The 17,967-nt window shown below is 56.3% G+C and overlaps 1 protein-coding gene across 5 annotated transcripts; it reads right to left on the bottom strand.

Moving 5' to 3' along the window:
• Nucleotides 1–175: 175 nt before the first annotated feature.
• Nucleotides 176–17,424, bottom strand: PLEKHG6 (pleckstrin homology and RhoGEF domain containing G6). 5 transcript variants are annotated; one of them, XM_061124742.1, is made up of 16 exons: nt 17,211–17,421; nt 15,296–15,501; nt 13,963–14,118; nt 12,734–12,898; nt 11,521–11,616; nt 11,227–11,277; nt 10,814–10,963; nt 9,849–9,959; nt 9,610–9,759; nt 9,283–9,420; nt 8,966–9,085; nt 7,622–7,754; nt 7,400–7,515; nt 2,217–2,362; nt 846–1,544; nt 176–390 (listed from the first exon to the last, which is right to left on the bottom strand). In XM_061124742.1, exons 2-16 carry the CDS (start codon nt 15,431–15,433, stop codon nt 381–383), a joined length of 2,379 nt encoding a protein of 792 aa, XP_060980725.1. In that variant the 5' UTR covers nt 15,434–15,501; nt 17,211–17,421; the 3' UTR covers nt 176–380. The 5 variants fall into 5 exon arrangements, 4 of the variants coding, with proteins under 4 accessions (XP_060980725.1, XP_060980726.1, XP_060980727.1 ...); XM_061124743.1 differs by lacking the exon at nt 17,211–17,421 and adding an exon at nt 16,813–16,919; XM_061124744.1 differs by lacking the exon at nt 13,963–14,118 and having other exon boundaries at nt 17,211–17,424.
• Between the last annotated feature and the right edge of the window lie 543 nt (nt 17,425–17,967).

The raw sequence follows: 17,967 nt of genomic DNA, 5'->3' as shown, positions 1-17,967 counted from the left end.
AGGGAGTGGTTTTTCTGAGTGATGATGCTATTGTGGGAGGCGGGGGAGGAGGAGGCCAGAGCCCTGATCCTGGCGGGGCACAGGTGGAGTCACGTGTGCTCAGTCTGTTACAACCGCCCTTGGCCCCCACCCCAGGTTCTCTTTGCTCCGCCCTCATCTAGTGCTGCTTGGACGGTGGTTTTCACGCACAACTTTATGTGGGGCTTCCGGGTATCTGTGATACATAAATGTACAGTTCTTGATCCCCAAAGTCCTCTGAGCAGGAGGGGCAGGATGCCTGGAGAAATGTCCTTGAGGTAGAGTCCCAGGGTAGAGGTGGTGACCAGCACTCATCGGAAGAGATTTCCTCCTGGAGAAATGCTAAGGGTCTTTCGTGATTCTCACGCCTCTCTGAAAGGGAAAGAAGCAGGTGTCAGGTAGACGTGGGTGAAGAGTGAGGCTAAAGGCTCCTCCCTGCCATGACACCACCACCCCCATTCCTGCTCTCCTTTATTTTTTGCCTTTGTGCAGTGGCTAAGTCATGTCTAAGTCATGTCCGACTCTTTGTGACCTCATGGACTATAGCCCACAAGGCTCCCCTGTCCATGGAATTTTCCAGGCAAGAATACTGGAGTGGGTTGCCATTTCCTTCCGTAGGGGATCTTCCTGACCCAGGGATCAAACTCATGTCTCCTGCATTGGCAGGTGGATTCTTTACTGCTGAGCCACCTGGGAAGCTCTCCTATGTTGACCCATCTCACCCTCCACCCCCCTCCACTACCGACCACCACCTCTTGCATCCCCGCTGGTTCCACACTGGCCTTTCCCTCCACTCCAACCCAAGCTAGCTTCCTTTCTGCACTTACGACGTGGTCAGGGGTGTGTCCAGGTGTACGACATGAGACCCTCGCATCCTCTGCAGTTGGACCCGAGTCAGCTTCCGAGGCCTGCTGTCCCCAGGCTCAGGGACGCCCTCGATCCTTTGACTGGCCAGTTCCTCGCGGATCTCTCGGAGCATGTCCTCAGGCCGGAGGGGGTGAGGGGAGGGGGTGTAGTCAGGTCCCTGGGAGGGATACCCCTCTTCTTCTTCATCCCCTGAGGACTCCCAGGGGCTTTCCTCAGAAGAGTCAGCGTGGGTTGGGGAGGAGGACAGCTGCCCCCGAAGTTGGGCCCTCTGCAAGGTTCCCACCACCACATTCTCGCCCACTGAGGTCTGGTCTTCTTCCTCAGACGAGGTTGGTGGGTCTACCCTGGGAAGACTGCCTGCTTTCCGGACACCTTCCTCGGGCAGTACAGGGGCGCTTCGGCGTTGGGGAGCCTGGGGGTCAGAAGGCTGGGGACGCAGAGGGACATCTCGGAGTTCCAGGGTGGAGAAGGTGAGGCGAGGGTCCCGCCGAAGGGCTCTCAAGCGTAGACGGCTCAGCGGGGAGTGGGACTCTTTGGGAGAGCCTGGGATGAGAGTGCCATAGCCAGAGTCCGAGGTGTCATCTGGTACCGAGGGGGCATCTTCATCTGTGTCTTCTGTCACCACCAGGTGCGGGATGACAGTCGAGGACTCGCAAGTCCTAGAGTTAATAGCAAATGGTCAGAGTCAGATGCTGAGGGGTCAAGTTCAAATCCAGGGAATCTCCCTCGACCCCTCCATCCAGAAATGGCCGGCCCCTCCTTCAAACTTATTTTGGTCTTACTTTTTGCACTTCATTGACTGTTTTTCTCATCTCACTGGCTAGACCACAAGCTCCTTTAAGGCATTTTAGCCCCTACATTCAGGTCCAGAAACTTGTTATCAAGTATTTGCTCTTTCCTGAGCTCTGCTGAGTTCTGCCCCGCCCCCACCCCCCATGGATGGAGTCTTTTTTTTCTCTGTAATAAACCATGATGCTCAGCAACTGTGTTATTTTGGATGAAGCTCTCACATTATCCGTCCAGATTTGAACTAGCCGGGTTCCTATAGCCCTGACATTCTGCAAAACCCCTGGCCTGGGGAGCCTATTCCTCTCAGGGAGTTTGCACCTCTCCTGTCTGTTTCCTTTACTCTGTGCCCACCCAAGGCTGGCTAACCCAAAGATGGTCCTTTACAGGGCTGGTGCCAAACTATAGCCTGGGTTCCTCAATCAGGTCCCACCCACCCCCCACCAGCCAAAGTTGTCATTCCTAGCCGCATAGGTTCCCTTTCCTTTCCTCCCAGCCTGCAGCCCCCCTACCCTGGGAGAACTTGTGCTCCCTGTGGTTCTTACCTGCCCTCCGTGCTGCTTTGAGAGCCCTCCTGGGAAGGTGTGGAGGGCCTGGTGCTCGGGGACTCCCCATCTCGGTCCCGATAGACGGCCAAGAGCTCCCTCTTCTGTTGGATATACTCCTCTGCCTTCAGCTTTTGCAGGGTGGCCTGGAGTGTGGAAACTTTCATTAAGAGCTCTCCTTTATTGAGCACCTGTTGTATGCCAGGTACCATGCTAAGTGCTTTACAATTTTATCTTACTTCATCTTCACTACCCTACGAAGCATATTTTTTTTGCTCCTACATTACTCCCAGGACTTCCCTGGTGGCTCACTGGTAAAGAACCCACCTGCCAGTGCAGGAGACTCGGGTTCAATCCCTGGGCTGGGAAGATCCCTTGTAGAAGGAAATGGCAGCCCATCTCAGTATTCTTGCCTGGAGAATCCCATGGACAGAGAGGCCTGGCGGGTTACAGTCCATGGGGTTGCAAAAGAGTTGAACATGACTTAGGCCTAACCTACAACAACTTTACTCCTGAGAAACAGAGACTCTGAGGTTAAGTAACTACCAAGGTCATGCCTTGGGAAAGTGGGATGGAGCCAAGATTTGAGTTCTTGAGCTGGTCCTGGGGGTAGGGGGGGAACAGAAGTGCCCTTTCCCAAGCTGTACCATTCTTCCTGCCTCTCATGCCCCTTGGCAAGCCCTGTCTCTGGCTTGTTTTCTCTTTCAAGAAGCCCTTCCTGATTGGTGGTGATAGTGGCATAATTGCTCTGAATGATGCTGGATCCTCAGGTTATTCTTCCTCCTACCTGCAGGATGGGCAGGGCTATGCTTTGTCCTGGGCTGAGGACTCTGCTGTTCCTCAGAGATGAGAGCAACATCCTTTCAAGAGGAATGGAAAGAGGATATATCACATTTCGTCCTCCTTAGCAATTTCTTACGGGCACCATCAGAATAAAAGAGTGATGTCTGAGAAGTTGTTCATAAAGAAAGCCCTTCCACATGCATATGGATATTGGATATGCATCACCACCTGGCAGGGTGGAAGCATGGATGTTAGCCCATTTTACAGATGAGAAACAAGACTTAGAAAGATGAGTGGACTTGAACCAGGCCGCACAGGTAGAGAGAAGCCTTTGTGAGTCCTAGTTCAATAACTGCACTATTTTTCAAGGGCAGCCTTAAAAGGTCAAGAACGATGCAAGGGCAACTTTTCTCTTGGTGGCGGAGAAAGGCGGCAGCGGAACCCTTGGAGAGGCTGAAGGCAGAGGTTTGGCAAAAAGGCTGTGGTGGCGGCTGCTGCAGGCAGCGCTGGTACCGGCACAGACTGAAATGGCCGTATCACTGGAAATATCGAAGGACTTCCATGCTGGTGAGCAAACGGTTCCTGCCCGAGCCTCACGCCTTCCTTCCCCAAGGTCCAGCAGCTGAGAGATAACATCTGGTGCATCGGGGGCTGCTAAGACCACACCCCCAAGCTCTACTCTGATTGGTTGAGGCTCATTAAGGAATTTGAATATACTCCAGCCCCACCCCACCCAGACTTTAAGTACATGAACCCGCAACTCTTAGGCACCAGGACCTTCCCAAAGCCTCTCTAGAAAGACAGCGAGGTAAGGGGAAGCTGGGTCTGTACAAGAGACATGTTGGAGAAATGGATGAACAGAGACAGGAAAATGACCTCAGGCTCCTATTTCCAATTTTCCCGCCCTGGCTTCCCAGTAACTGTCTCCTGCGAGGATTCTCAGCGGTCTCATAAGACTTGGTATGTTGGTCAGAGCCAGGGTGATGGTTCCTGGGGGCAGGAGACCACCATGCCAGGCCAGGTCCAATGACCTGAGTGTGATGAGGGAAACGAGGTGGGAGGAGCTGGTCTTGGGGTCGGGGCAGGGCTGGGGCAGGGCTGGGGCAGCCTGCTTGATGTTCGGCACCCAGGGATCCAACCTACATCTCTTGCATCTCCTGCATTGGCAGGTGGATTCTCTACCACGGATTCACCTGGGAAGCTCCACCCTAGCCCTAACCCCAAATTACGAAATGATCCCCAAAGAGCCTAGTTAATAACCATCACCATATGTTGTTACAACATTTTTTTCCTTGAGAAAAGGACTTTTTTTTTAAAGGATTTTCTCTCTTAGCAACTTTCATAGTTCATCCTTATCTCTCACCTGAACTCCAGTCTGTTTCCGTATTTCCACAAACCCCCCACAAGCCCTTAGATCTCTGGGCTTCGCAGGTGGCTCAGTGGTAAAGAATCCACCTGCCAATGCAGAAGATGCAAGAGATGTGGGTTCCATCTCTGGGTGGGGAAGATCCCCTAGAGAAGGAAATGGCAACCCATCCCAGTATTCTTGCCTGGAGAATCTCATGGACAGAGGAGCCTGGCAGGCTACAGTCCATGCGGTCGCAAAAAGAGTTGGACACAACTGAGCACACTTGCACTGCTAAGAGATCTCCACTTGGCTGTCTCCTATGACTTCATTTCCAAAGGCTTCTGTTTAAAACTAAACCTCACTACCCCAGCCCCACCCCCGCCAGGAAGCAGCAACTAAACAAACAGGTTTCCCTTTCTGATGATTTCAGTTGTCTTTGCCAAGGCAACTTTTCACACAGGAACCTTGCAAGCAAGTCATCCTTTGTCCTTGTGGATCTGAGTTACCATGAGCTGGCACCACATTGCCTGCTTAATCTGAATGGTTTCTTTGAATCTTCCCTGTGAGACAAGGACTGTTATTATTTAAATCCATTTTTCAGGTGAAGAAATGGAAGATGAGCCTCATAACTCCCCCAAGGTCACCCAGTCAGTAAGAGGCAGAGTTGGGGTCTGAACCATGCATTCAATATAGGCTTCTCTTAGTCTCCGTAAGGCTCACCTGTCTCTTCTTTCTTCTTTAGCTCCTTTCTTCTTTTTCGCATCCTGTCCCTAAGGCCATGGCACTCAACCTCAATGTTTCATACCCAAACTAGTATGGTAAATCTCCTGCCACCACTCTCCCTCTCCCAGCCCACCTGTCACATGGCCACCTAACAATTTAAGACCAGACACACAGATTTCACCATGGCCTTCCCTTGCTCAAGAATCTATGGCAACTCTTGTGTCAACCTGCTAACTAAATTCAGACTTGTTCAGTCCACACTCTTCTGCAGGCCCTGGGGTCCCTGTAGAACTCGGCCTGTCATCACTGGCTCCACACAAAACCCTTCCCTCCAGACTCAGAAGGCGTGCTTACTGTCCCCCCCGCCCCCCGCCAAATAAATCCAGCCCAATTTCTCCCTTGAGTCTTCTGCCTGGGGTCTTCCCATCCTTAAAGTCCAACTCAAATCTTCCCTCTTCTTTAAAAAAAAAAAAAAAAAGTTTATTTATTTATTTAGCTGGGTCAGGTCTTAGTTGCAGCATGAAGGATTTTTATTGTGTCATTCGAGATATTTCACTATGGCACTGTGGCACCCTGCGGCATGTGAGATCTTAATTCCCGGATCAGGGATTGAACCTACAACCCTAGCAATGCAAGGTGAATCCTCAACCACTGGACCACCAGGGAAGTCTGCTTCCCTCTTCTTCGGGCATTCTGCTCCCATAGTGGGTTGAATAGTGGGCCCAGACAGACAGGTCTAGGTCCTGACTCCCAGAACCTGTGAATGTGGGTGACTTTGTTTGGAAGAAGGGTCTCTGCAGATGTGCACAGATTCTAAGTGAAGGATCTCGAGATGAGGTCATCCTGGATTTGGGGCTAATGAGCAGTGTCTAAGAGACAAGAGAGGGATACTGGGACACAGAGACACACAGAGAGCTGGACCATGTGAAGACAGAGGCAGAGAGTGGAGTGATGCTGCCATAGGTTAGGGATCACCTGGAGCCCCTTTGAGCTAGAGGAAGCATTGAAGGACGCCCCCTAGAGCCCTGGGAAGGACTCCTTGATTTTCAACTTCCAGCCTCCAGAACTGTGATGGAGTACACTTCTGTCATTTTAAGGCACCAAGTGGTAAGCAACACAGCTGCATTTGGGGAACTTCCTTGGTGATCCAGTGGCTAAGACTCCATGCTCCCAATGCAGGGGGCATCCGGGTTCAATCCCTGGTCAGGGAACTAGAACTCACATGCTGCAACTAACTAAAGATTCCCCATGCCACAACTAAGAACTGGCACAACAAACCAACCAACCAACTAAATACATAAATATTTTCAAAACTATAGCTCCATTTGGGTCTCGCTGCTTTTGAACTCCTCTAGTTTTTGTTGTAGGTCAAAAACTGCCCAGGGTCACTCACCGGGTTAACATTTTCACGGGCTCTGTGTCATTTACAGGACAAAGTTCAAGTACCCTGAGCATGGCATCTGGAGACCACGTGATCTGGCAGGGCACTGCTGCCCTTGTGCTGGATACCCTGGTAACGCCGCCCACTAGGCTGGTGATGGTCTTAACACACACGACTGCCTCCAATTTCCGACCTTCGCACACTCTGCTCTTCATCTGGAATGTTTTTCCCACCCACCTCATTCCCCCAATGTGCCCCAAGATATCCACCAACTGGGCTCAGACAGTAGCTCCTTTTGAAGCCTTCTCATCATCCCTACCCTCTGCACAGTCCCTGTCGCAACCAACCCCCAGACAGAGCGAACCACGCTCTGCTCCGTTCCTTCCACACATTTCTGTTACATGTATACTCATTTGTCTAGATGGGCTGTGGCGTGTATTCCGTGAGGGCAGAAATGGCATTTTATACTTTTCTGATTCCCCAGCCCCTTGCCTTTTGTATGCAGCAAGTGCCCCTCTGCTGACTGGAAGCCCAAGTTCAGCAGTTAATTCAGCCTTGAAACCTTCAGGGAAGTGTGTCTTGGCTGGCCCAGAGATAGGCACCCAAGCTGGCCAAAAGCTTTCTTCTAGGCTCTTTTTTCTTTTATACTTTTTTTTTTTCGGCTGTGTCCCATCGCTTGTGGGATTTTAGTTCCCAGACCAGGGACTGAGCACGTGCTGCTGGCAGTGAAAGCGCAGAGTCCTATCCACTGGACCACCAGGAAATTCCTTCTTCTGTGCTCTTAAGGATGGTCAAGGCTGTGTCTTCCTCTGAGGGCACACCAGAGGGGCAGAAGGTCTGGTCTGAAGCTGAGTGCTTCTCCCCTAGCTTCTCTCTCCTCTCCTTGATCCTCCCCTCCTGTGTCTGAGCTCCAGCGCCCTCCCCAGCCTGGCGCCCAGCATCACATACCTGGGCCTGCTGGGTCTTCTCCAGCCACCGGGCCCGGTCGGCAGCGCTGGGACAGTGGACAGTGAGGGCGCTGGAGACACACTGGAAGTCAGTGAGGTGGACCAGCAGGAAGCTGCCTGGGGGCAGGAAAAGGTCTGCTTCCAGGGCTGGGCCTCATCTGATCCCCAACCCCACCTCCGCTTCTGCGGCCGAGGGGGAGGGAGACAGAAGAGGGAGACTCACTGGGATCACGGAGTGGCCGGCACACAAGCTTCTCCAGCATGAGGGGTGGGCGGATAACCTTGGGTTTGTCCGCCTTGCGAGGGGGCTTGGTCACCAGAAGCACATCAGAGAACAGGAACAGGTATACATCCAGCTAAGGGCGCGCAAAGAGAGATTCAAGGGTCAGCTGGAGCAGGGCTGGAGGGACAGGGGTCAGGCATGGGTGTGCGGGCAACAGAGAGCAGCGGAACTGACAGCTGGGAGCCCCTCAGTGTGGGCACGTCTCTTTACAGGAAAGACAGTGGCTGACGTGGGTCACAGCAACCAGCAGAGCAAGGCCAGAACCATGTCCTCGTCCCAACACACACAGACACACACAGAGAGATGCACGGACACACACACAGATATAGACACAGACACAGACACACACAGAGAAACATATGGACACATACACACAGACACACACACACACAGAATACAGACATAAACACACAGAGACACAGAGAGAGACATATGGACACACACAGACATAGACACACACACAGACACACAAAAAGATACACACAGAGAGACATATGGACACACACACACATAGAATACAGACATAGACACACACAGAGAAACATATGGACACACACACACATAGAATACAGACATAGACACAGAGAGAGACATATGGACACACACAGACATAGACACACACACAGACACACAAAAAGATACACACAGAGAGACATATGGACACACACACATAGACACACACACACATAGAATACAGACATAGACACAGAGAGAGACATATGGACACACACACATAGACACACACACACATAGAATATAGACATAGACACATACAGAGACACACAGACACAGACACAGACATAGAGACACACATAGAGACACATGGACACACACACAGACACAGACAAATACAGACACACACAAAGAGACACACACAAAGACACACACAGACACAGAGACACAGAGAGAGAGACCTATGGACACACACAGACAAAAACACACACACAGACACACATAAAGATACACACAGAGACACATGGACACACATACAGACACAGACACACACACAGAGAATACAGACATAGACACACACAAAGATATACACAGACACACAGAGAGACGCATGGACACACACAGACACATGGACACACAGACATGGACATACACACAGACACATGGACACTGGCAGAGATACACACACAGAGATACATACACATACACACACACAGGCACACACACGCACACACAGCCCCCTCCTCCCATTTCCAGCCTCTGATCCAGCCTGGCTCCCAGGGCCTCTCCCTTCCTCCCCTTCCCTTCCCTCCCATCCTCCCCGCCCCTCACCTTCCCTTCACGCCCCTCCTTCACGCGCGCGGGCCCCTCGAGCAGCAGCTGCCTGGTGTGCTCCGGAGCGACCCCCAGCATGGGGGTCATCAGGTCCAGGGTGGAGAACGGTCGCAGGTTCTGAGGGTGCAGTGGGCAGAGCGGGCACTGGGAACCCCGCCCCTTGGAGGAGTGCCTCCGGTTCACCCCCCACCCCGCCCCGGGGACCCCCCCCCCTCCAGAGGAACGGTGGCCACACGCGTAGCCCTTGGCACCTCTGCCCCTCCAGCCCTGGGGGCCGTACTTTCCCGAGGCCCCCTTCCCGCTGTCTCTCTCACCTTCTCCACCTCCTCGCTGGACGGCTCCAGCACCTCGTAGGGCCCGACGCGCCGGGCCGCAGCAGCCAAGCTCTCCTGCTCTTCGCCCTGGCGCACCTGCTTGTTGATGTGCCGCAGGAACGATTCCATCGCTGCGATCTGGAGGAGCGGGAGGGGGAGGGTGCGGAGGAAGACGGCTCAGCTCCTCGCCGGTTCATCCCACCCACCGACGACACCAGCGCCACACGGGCACATACGCAGGAGGAAGGAGAGCTCAAGGGCTACAGGAGCTGCGCCCCCACACACCAGCCCCCGACAGCCCCCCTCCCGCAGGGGTCAGCCCTCTACCATGGCGGTCAGGGCCTCCCGGGCCTGGGGCTTGGGTGTCCTCTTGAGCACAGCCTGGAGCAGCAGCGGGTACTTGGTGATGCGCTGGTGGGGCTTGATGAGCAGGTCTCCCAGCATCTGCCTCCCCGAGCGCTTGTGCTTCTCACACCACTGCCAGGGAAGTGGGGCAGGGGTCAGGGACTGCAGGCTACCCTCCTGCCTTGGACCCAGGTCCCCTTCCCCAGCAACTCTTCTCTCACCTGCACGAAGACGTGGAAGAGAGGGTTGTGGTCCTGCTGCTCCCGGGCGTAGGCCATGGTCTGCCTCACTCGCAGGCAGTATAGGACGTAGGGCTGGAAGCGCTGGCTGCACTGGAGGGACAGGTGTGGGGGCGGGGAGCGGGCAGGGGAAGGCGGGATGAGATACCAGCTCCAGCCGCACACAACACTCGGAGCAGCCTGGCCTAGACCCTCCGTCCAGTGCCTGCCAATCCAGACCGTCCTCAACTTCCAGCCCGGCTCCCTGGACTCCAAGGAGGAGTTGAGGTCCTGAGGGGTCAACCTGCTGCTGCCCTCTGAGCTCCATCCTCAGCCCCCTCGGTGTCCCGCTGCTCTGGACTTCACCCACCATCAATAATTCAGCGGGATCGCTGTCAGGGAGCTGCAGATCCCATTTCAGCCCAGCTGTGGAGTGGCGACCTGAGGCTTGCCCAGAGCCCTGCCCTGGAGAAGGGGGCCACAGAAGGCCCCCAGGAGACTGTGCCCCCACCTCTCTACCCCAACCCAGCTGGGCAAGGCCATGCCCCCCTGGCTGGGGAACTGGGTGGAGGTTGGAGCCTGGGCCTCTTGCTTGCCAGTGCCCTGTACTCTTTCACATCCCCTCCCCTCCGGGCTCCCAAGGGACAAGTCACTAAGGCCCCAGTCTTGTTCCCTGATGCTTGTCCCTGGATCTCTGTCCCGGACATCAGATTTCATAATGTGTGTAGCCCTTCTCTGAGACAGCTGCCCTCTGGGATGTTCAGAAGCCCAAAGAGCCCTGGGAACAGAGGTCATACTGGTGAAATTAAGGCAGGAGATGAACTGGTATTTGCGGGGTAAGGGCCATGTCTTTGGACTCGCTTGAATCACATCAGGATTCCGGCGGCAAGGGCTTGCCCTGCGAACAGGACCCCTTGGGGCCCTCCCAGTTCCACCCCATCTGGAAGTGGCCCTTGTCCCCTCCTTACCGTCAGAAAGCCGTCTTGCAGGCTGACTGGGTCCAGAGGCTGGCCTGAGGCTCGTGTCTCCTCTAGGGTGGGCCCCAGCACCTCTTCCCAGAAGCTCCGGTGGGCTCGAATCAGGCTGGGGACGTTTCCAAACAGAGTCTCAGCTGACACCTGGGGGAGGGAGGGGCACTCAGCCACGTGCCTGGGCAGGTGACCCGCGGGCTGCACTGGCCACGGACAGGCAAGGCCAGCTGAGCCTGGGTGGTGGGGGCTGGGGTCTAGAGCAAGAAGCGGAGTGGGGAGGGCTGGAGGTGGGGGTCCTAGTGGATGGGGCAGTGGCATTTCAGTTCTCTGTGACCTTGCCCCCCCCAGACCCCGGGCTCAGTCCACCCACACCGATCTGTCCCCCCACCCCACACCAAGTGCCCACTCACTTCTGTCAGCAGACCCACACGCTGCAAGTTCAGCAAACCCGCAGCTAGGAGCTAGATGCAGGGAGAGAGAGGGTCTTAGCACCTGGCCTCCTCCTCTCGGACCCCAGCCTCACCCTTCACAGCAACCCCACCCCCATCTTCAATACTGCAAACCTCTCTCCCAAGACCCTGGGCAGAGGGCTCTAGGCATCCTGCCCCTCCCTCTGCAACAACCCTGTCCCATCCTGGTCTGGATGATGGGGAGTGATTCGAGGGCCAGGGCCGGGGTCGCTGGGCAGGTGGGTGGGGGCTCACATCCGTCATGATCTTGAGCTTCCGCACGTAGATGAGCTCCGTGGTCAGTAGTTCCCACAGGGCCTCCTGCTGGTGGCAGAGCTCCCGGCTCATCTCCTGGGTGGGGATGGGGCTGGTGAACGATTACAAGACCAGCTGCCGCCATCTGCTAAATGCTACTGGATCTGCGTCCTAGACAGCCTTTAACCTTCTCCCAGTCTTCCAGTGTGGAGGGGGTATTTGTCATCCTCATGTCATGAGGCGACCAAGGCACGCAGAGGCTTGTTGTCTTGTCCAAGTTCTCACTAGTACGTGGCGGGGTCTCACTAGTATGTGGGGGTCTCACTAGTATGTGGGGGTCTCACTAGTATGTGGGGTCTCACTAGTACCTGGTGGGGCCTCACTAGTACCTGGTGGGGCCTCACTAGTACCTGGTGGGGTCTCACTAGTACCTGGCGGGGCCTCACTAAACCTGGTGGGGTCTCACTAGTACCTGGCGGGGCCTCACTAGTACCTGGCGGGGTCTCACTAGTATGTGGGGTCTCACTAGTACCTGGTGGGGTCTCACTAGTACCTGGCGGGGCCTCACTAGTATGTGGGGCCTCACTAGTACCTGGTGGGGTCTCACTAGTACCTGGCGGGGCCTCACTAGTATGTGGGGTCTCACTAGTACCTGGTGGGGTCTCACTAGTATGTGGGGCCTCACTAGTACCTGGTGGGGTCTCACGAGTACCTGGCGGGGCCTCACTAGTATGTGGGGCCTCACTAGTACCTGGTGGGGTCTCACTAGTACCTGGCGGGGCCTCACTAGTACCTGGTGGGGTCTCACTAGTACCTGGCGGGGCCTCACTAGTACCTGGCGGGGCCTCACTAGTACCTGGCGGGGCCTCACTAGTACCTGGCGGGGTCTCACTAGTACCTTGTGGGGCCTCACTAGTACCTGGCGGGGGCCTCACTAGTACCTGGCGGGGGTCTCACTAGTACCTGGCGGGGCCTCACTAGTATCTTGTGGGGCCTCACTAGTACCTGGCGGGGCCTCACTAGTACCTGGCGGGGCCTCACTAGTACCTGGTAGGGTCTCACTAATACGCGGTAGGGCCCCGATCTGAAGCTTCAGTGACATGCCTCTAAGTGCTGTCCCTGCGGACCCCACTTCCCATGGCCTTTCCCTCCTCCAGGCCAGAGGTGAGGGGGGTGTGTGTGTGTGTCTCGGACCCCACGGGGACAGGCTCACCTTGTGCCCAGGCACCAGCTCCTTCCAGGACTTCTCAATGGCCACACTGTTGTCGCTGCCCTCCCCGATCTCCCAGTGCTGCCGGTCCTCCCGGGGCAGGCGGGGCATCCCAAACATGCTGAAGGTATGCAGCCTCACCTGCAGCTCGTGGGCCTTGGTGACTTCCTGGGGGCACCGAGAGGGCATTAGTCCTGGTGCCTGGACCACCCGGCCGGGCAAGGGCTGCGTGTGTGCATGCGTGCGTGTATGTGGGAGAGCTTGTCTTTAGGTGGGTTGATAAGGAGTCTGGGGCCCTTGAGGAGAAAGGGGTCTAGAGCACTCCAGAAGGAGAAAGGGGTCTGGGGCTCTCAAGGAGAAAGGACAAACTTTCTAAGTTGTTTTTTCTTAGTCAATATAACAGTGTATCTTGCTTGAGGGTATGTTTCCCCTTAACAAGAACCTTCTGACTAATCTTGTTATCTTAAGACATATTGTGGGAGTGAGTCTGGTAAGACCTTTCTATTGTTAGTTCTAATCTTAACTTAATATGTATGTTGTGGGAGTGGGTCTGGTAAAACTATATAGGGCCCTGATAAGACTAGGGAGGGGGACACTCTCTGTCCCCCTTCTCATGCCTGTGTCAGAAGCTCTCTCTGTCCCTTTTCACTTTAATAAAACTCTGCTACACAAAAGCTCTTGAGTGATCAAGCCTGGTCCCTGGTCCTGAAGCTAAATCTTCAGGGATCATGAATCTGACATCGTTCACTGTAAGTTATCATATGCATGTGTGTGTGTGTGTGTGTGTGTGAATGGGAGGTGGCAAGCAGCCCTGAGCATGAGTGGGGACATGCAGGCCTGGCAGGGGGCGAGGATCAACCCTGGCTGGGGTTACAGCAGGGGTCGGCACAAGGCTGGAACCCGGATGGAGAGGCGCCTTGTCTGCAGGAAGGTCCCTGACTCCGGGCTCCCTAATCAGAAAGACAGCTTCCAGGTCTCTCCTGAGTCAGACCCCTTCAGAGAGACCTTCAGGTGGGGGCCAGAAGGGGGCTTAGGGAACCAGTGGTTCCAGGAATATTTGGACACTTGCCCGTAAAGCGGACATTCTTATGAGACAGCCTGGCTGGGAGAAGCTCCACTGAGAGGGTCTCTAGATAGAGCTGCACTTGGCCTCTTGGAGGGGCACTGGTGTTCTCAGCTCTGATCGAAGCTCAGGCTGGGAGCTCGGTGATGGGAGGAAAGGGATCCCTCACCTTGAGTTTGGGGGAGTGAGGTGTCCCGACCCCAAAGGGACCTCCTTGTGTCTTCTCGGGCACTGGTTCTCGAAGCCTCAGGGGAGACAGGCGTCGGGCCGGGCCAGAACCCGTGGTGAAGGGGTTGTAGCCCTGGAGGAGTCGGCGGTTGGGATCCTGGAGGAAGAGCAGGGGGAGCTCTGGGCGTGCCCCCTTCCCACAGAGGTCCCAGAGAGGCAGAGTGGGGTCCGGCTTATCTCTGGACAGCATCCCCTACACCTGCCTGCAAGTTGGGCTGGCTCACCGCTCCCCTAAAACCAGTTTAGTGTGAGCCGCTCCAGCCCTGAGTCACAGTGGCCGCTGCCAGGGAGGCTGCCTAGATGGGCAGGAGCCAGTCAGGCAGGGCAGAGGCGCTGGGGGTAGAAATGGCCTCATGCAGAGCAGGCGCAGAGGCACGTACGCGACTGGGCTCTGCATGTGCCCCAGTGTCCCCAGCTCCCATGTACTCCCTACACTCTGGCCATGTGTGTGCACAGGGCCCAGTGCACACGCACTCTGCGACCTATGCAGGTGGGGGTGAGGGCACACACATGTGTGCCCTCGCATCCCATTGGGAGTGGCTGCCCTTCTGTGGGAGAAGTTGGGGCTTGGGCCAGCAGTCCCTCCTGGGCAGGCCTGGTCACATTCCTTGACCTGCCTGTGGCCTCACTTATGCCATAGATTTCCTAGTCTCCCTTTCCGCCCTCGGTGGTGTCCCATGACCAAACCCTCCTCCAGTCAGACGAGGGATACCCCCGGCTGGAAGCAGAATTGACCTCAAGGTGGAGGGAGGCCAAGGGAAAGACCGCTCGGCCTCCACGCCCCTTTCCTTGGTCAGCGCTGGAGACTGGCCAGCGGGGTGGAGCCGGGCTGGAGCCAAGGCAGGCCCCCACACCCCTCTCCACCTATAGAGTAGGGACACCTTGAACCTTTGCTCTTCCTCCAGGCCTGACTCAGAGGAAGGCAGGTCTCAGGGAGCTGCTCACAAGCTATTCCCTAGTAGAGGTGGGAGTCTGGAGGCACTGAACCCTGGGTTTGGTGACCTACCACCCCCAGCTCCATGCCTCCAACAGCACCAAGGGCCTGGCCCCTCCTGGCTCTCTGCCTCACCTGCCCCATCTGTCAGGGGTGGGTGTGGAGTCCCAGGACCCTGGGCCCACACAACAGTCCTCTCCCTCACAACCCAGGAGAGAAGACAGGGGTGTGGTCTGGGAAGAGTGCCGCCCAAGGCCTGGCAAGGGGACAGAGACTTAAAGCCCGGGTGTCCTCCCGCCTGCCCTGCCCAGGTCACCTTTGGGGCATGGCCTGGACTCACCAGCAAAAGGCCTCCTCGGGGATTGACATTGCCTGGAGGATTCACGACCGAGGCCCGATACCTGCCTCCATAGGTCTCAATGCGGGAGGCCACCAGCCCTTGGAGGGGACTCTTATCGGGAGGACCTAAGGCCTGCATCCCTTCTCTCCTGGGTCACCTGCAAAGGCTCATCACTCCAATGTGCAGGGGAAAGGAGCCCCCTGAGGCTGCAGAGAGAATATAAGGATGGAAGGGCCAGCCTTAGTTAGTGGAGGGTGCCAGGCTGGAGACAGAGGTGGAGGGGGAGGGGAAGAAGCAGAAGGGAGGGGGAGAGTCCAGTTTGCTTGTTGGGGAGTACAGTGGTCTCATCTAGGACTTGGTGAGGGTTGGGTACACTCCCACATGCTGGGCAGAAAGCCCCTTGGAACCATACCCCCTCATTCACATGTGCACACTTGGGGTACCAGTTCCTGCACTGGCTTCAAAGGATGCTGACATCCTAAAGAGTAGCTGGGAGCAAGGGTCACAGACAGGTTCCCTGCTTCCTGGGTGCCCCCAGGTGAGGGGGATGCCTCTTGCACCTAGCAACACCCTTCCCTCCCCAATACACAGGAGTGGGGGTGGGGGTGGGAAGTTGTGTGTGGGGGGGGTGGGCAGGGGCAGTGAAAACAGCCAGATCTGCCACCTGTTTTTGCACAGTCCACAAGCTAAGAATGGCTGTTTTACATGTTTAAATAGTTGGAAAAGTCAAAAGAAGAATAAATTTTAAAAAGTAAATAAAATCATGAAAAAGAAGAATAGTTAACAACACAGGAAGATTATATTCAATTCAAATTTCCATGCCCCTAAAGAAAGCGCTATGGGATCACAGACATGTTCCCTCCCTCCTAGGCCAGTTGTGACTTTCTCCCTGCTAGCTATGACAGAGACTGCAGCGGCTTCAAAGTCTGAGATATTTACTCTCTGGCAACCCATTCCAGTATTCTTGCCTGGAGAATTCCATGGGCAGGCTACAGTCCATGGGGTCGCAAAGAATGGGACACGACTGAGTGACTAACACACACACCCCCGGAAAGGAACGCCCCACCCCTTACCTGGACCCTCAGGCCATGGGCAGGTCTTAGACCGCTGGCCTTAGAGATGAGCAGAGAGGGAGCGGGCTCTGTTGGGTTTCGCCAGCCTCTGGGAGTTCCTCGGTGAGGCTGGGAGACCCGCGGGGGGCTCCCTCCCCTCCCCTAAACCTCGGTAGAGGCCTCCCCGCTCTCTGGGTGGGCGGGGCTTGGAGAGGAGAGACCGCCTAGGCCAGTGGGGGTGTCGCTCCAGGTGGGCCCCGGAACCCCGCTCCGCCCTCCCCTAAACTTTCCTCTGATTTATGAGCTGGGGAGAGCAGCGTTCCTTGTCTCCCAATAATCCTCCCTCCTTGGGCTCCGAGTCCTTCTCCCCGCAGCCCCGGGTCCCTTCTGAGCTTTGACCCGCTTCCCTTCCTCTGGGGCCCGCGGCCCCAGCCTCCCGTCCCGCCCCGTCCTCCCGCCGCTCACCTGTGCCCGCAGGTGACCCGGCGCCCGCTGCCCGCGCCGCCAGCCCCGCGGTCTCCCGACGACGGCTTCCCCGGCGATGCCCGCCGCGCGGCCCTGCCGGGTTTGGGACCGAGCGGCCCGCGGGACCCGGGCTGCGGGGAGCCGGGCCGGGAGGGCGGGGGCGGGGCGGGGGCGGAGCGGCGGGCTGGCTCCTCCCTCTCCTGCGGGCATCCGACCCGCCGCGCGGTGGGCGCCCTCGGTCCCTGGGCCCCGGGCGGCTCTGCCTCGCTCCGCAGGGCCCCCTCCTCTCTTCCTCTCGCCCCTGAAGTCTCCACCCACCCAGTCCGGCCTGTCACCCTCGCGCGCTGCCCTCCGGGTCGGCGGTGGTAACTACTGAGTGACCCGCTTCAGGTGCCCACCTCGCTTTCCGCGTCGGTGAGTGGCCGGCTAGCCCCGTGCCCCGGCCTCGGCCTCCTCTTCCTCCTTTAACCAGGCAGGAGAGCAGGACCGGCAGCAGAAGGGACCTCGGGGATCAGGGACCCCGGGGGCACTGCCCCCTTCTGGCAGCAGAGTCCAAAGTGTGACCCTTATCTCTGCTTGTCGGCTCCAGCCATCTGGTGGAAGGTTGGACTTCACCTTTGCTCCAGGGATGGCGCCTCATGCCAGGCTGAGGCTGGCCCAACTCTTCTCCCACTAACCAAGTCTGGGGGTGGGCGGACCCCACTCTTTATTGGCAAACAGCCACACTCCCGCCTTCAAGAGGGCGTCTGAACATCTACGGCCACTAATAAAATAGACACAGTTTAAGGAAGGGCACACTTCACATTCCCAATCAGGACACATAGTCTGACAGAAATACTGGATATCAGAAATCAGAAGTGTCCATAGATGTGTGGTCACTGTCATCTCACACTCAGGGAGCCAAAGACACATTGGAGGGTAGGAGGGAGGTGGGGGCAGGTCTGAATGCAATGGCTCCCCCCTTGCACCGTGTCCGTGGTCTTCCTCCTGTGAGTCGGCTATGCGGTGACGTATACGGACACTTTCAAAAGCTCCCTCTCTCACTGTATTGCTGGCTTATTGAACCCACCAGTAATCTCAGGTGTTCCAGTCCTCGCTGACTGCGACGGCTCTGTTTGATGTGGAAGAGGGATCTTTATCCTTTGATGCTTTCTA

This window comes from Dama dama, chromosome 22 (assembly GCF_033118175.1).
Source record: "Dama dama isolate Ldn47 chromosome 22, ASM3311817v1, whole genome shotgun sequence".
Classification (NCBI taxonomy): Eukaryota; Metazoa; Chordata; class Mammalia; order Artiodactyla; family Cervidae; genus Dama; species Dama dama.
This window is presented reverse-complemented; position numbering and strand designations above follow the sequence as displayed.

Coding starts and splice junctions, on each gene's coding strand:
- PLEKHG6 (XM_061124742.1), bottom strand. CDS start 15,433: ATGCAGGCCTTAGGTCCTCCCGATAAGAGTCCCCTCCAAGGGCTGGTG. Junction 14,119..15,295: donor CCCGAGGAGGCCTTTTGCTG/GTGAGTCCAGGC, acceptor CTCTTCCTCCAG/GATCCCAACCGCCGACTCCT. Junction 9,760..9,848: donor TCTTCCACGTCTTCGTGCAG/GTGAGAGAAGAG, acceptor CTTCCCTGGCAG/TGGTGTGAGAAGCACAAGCG.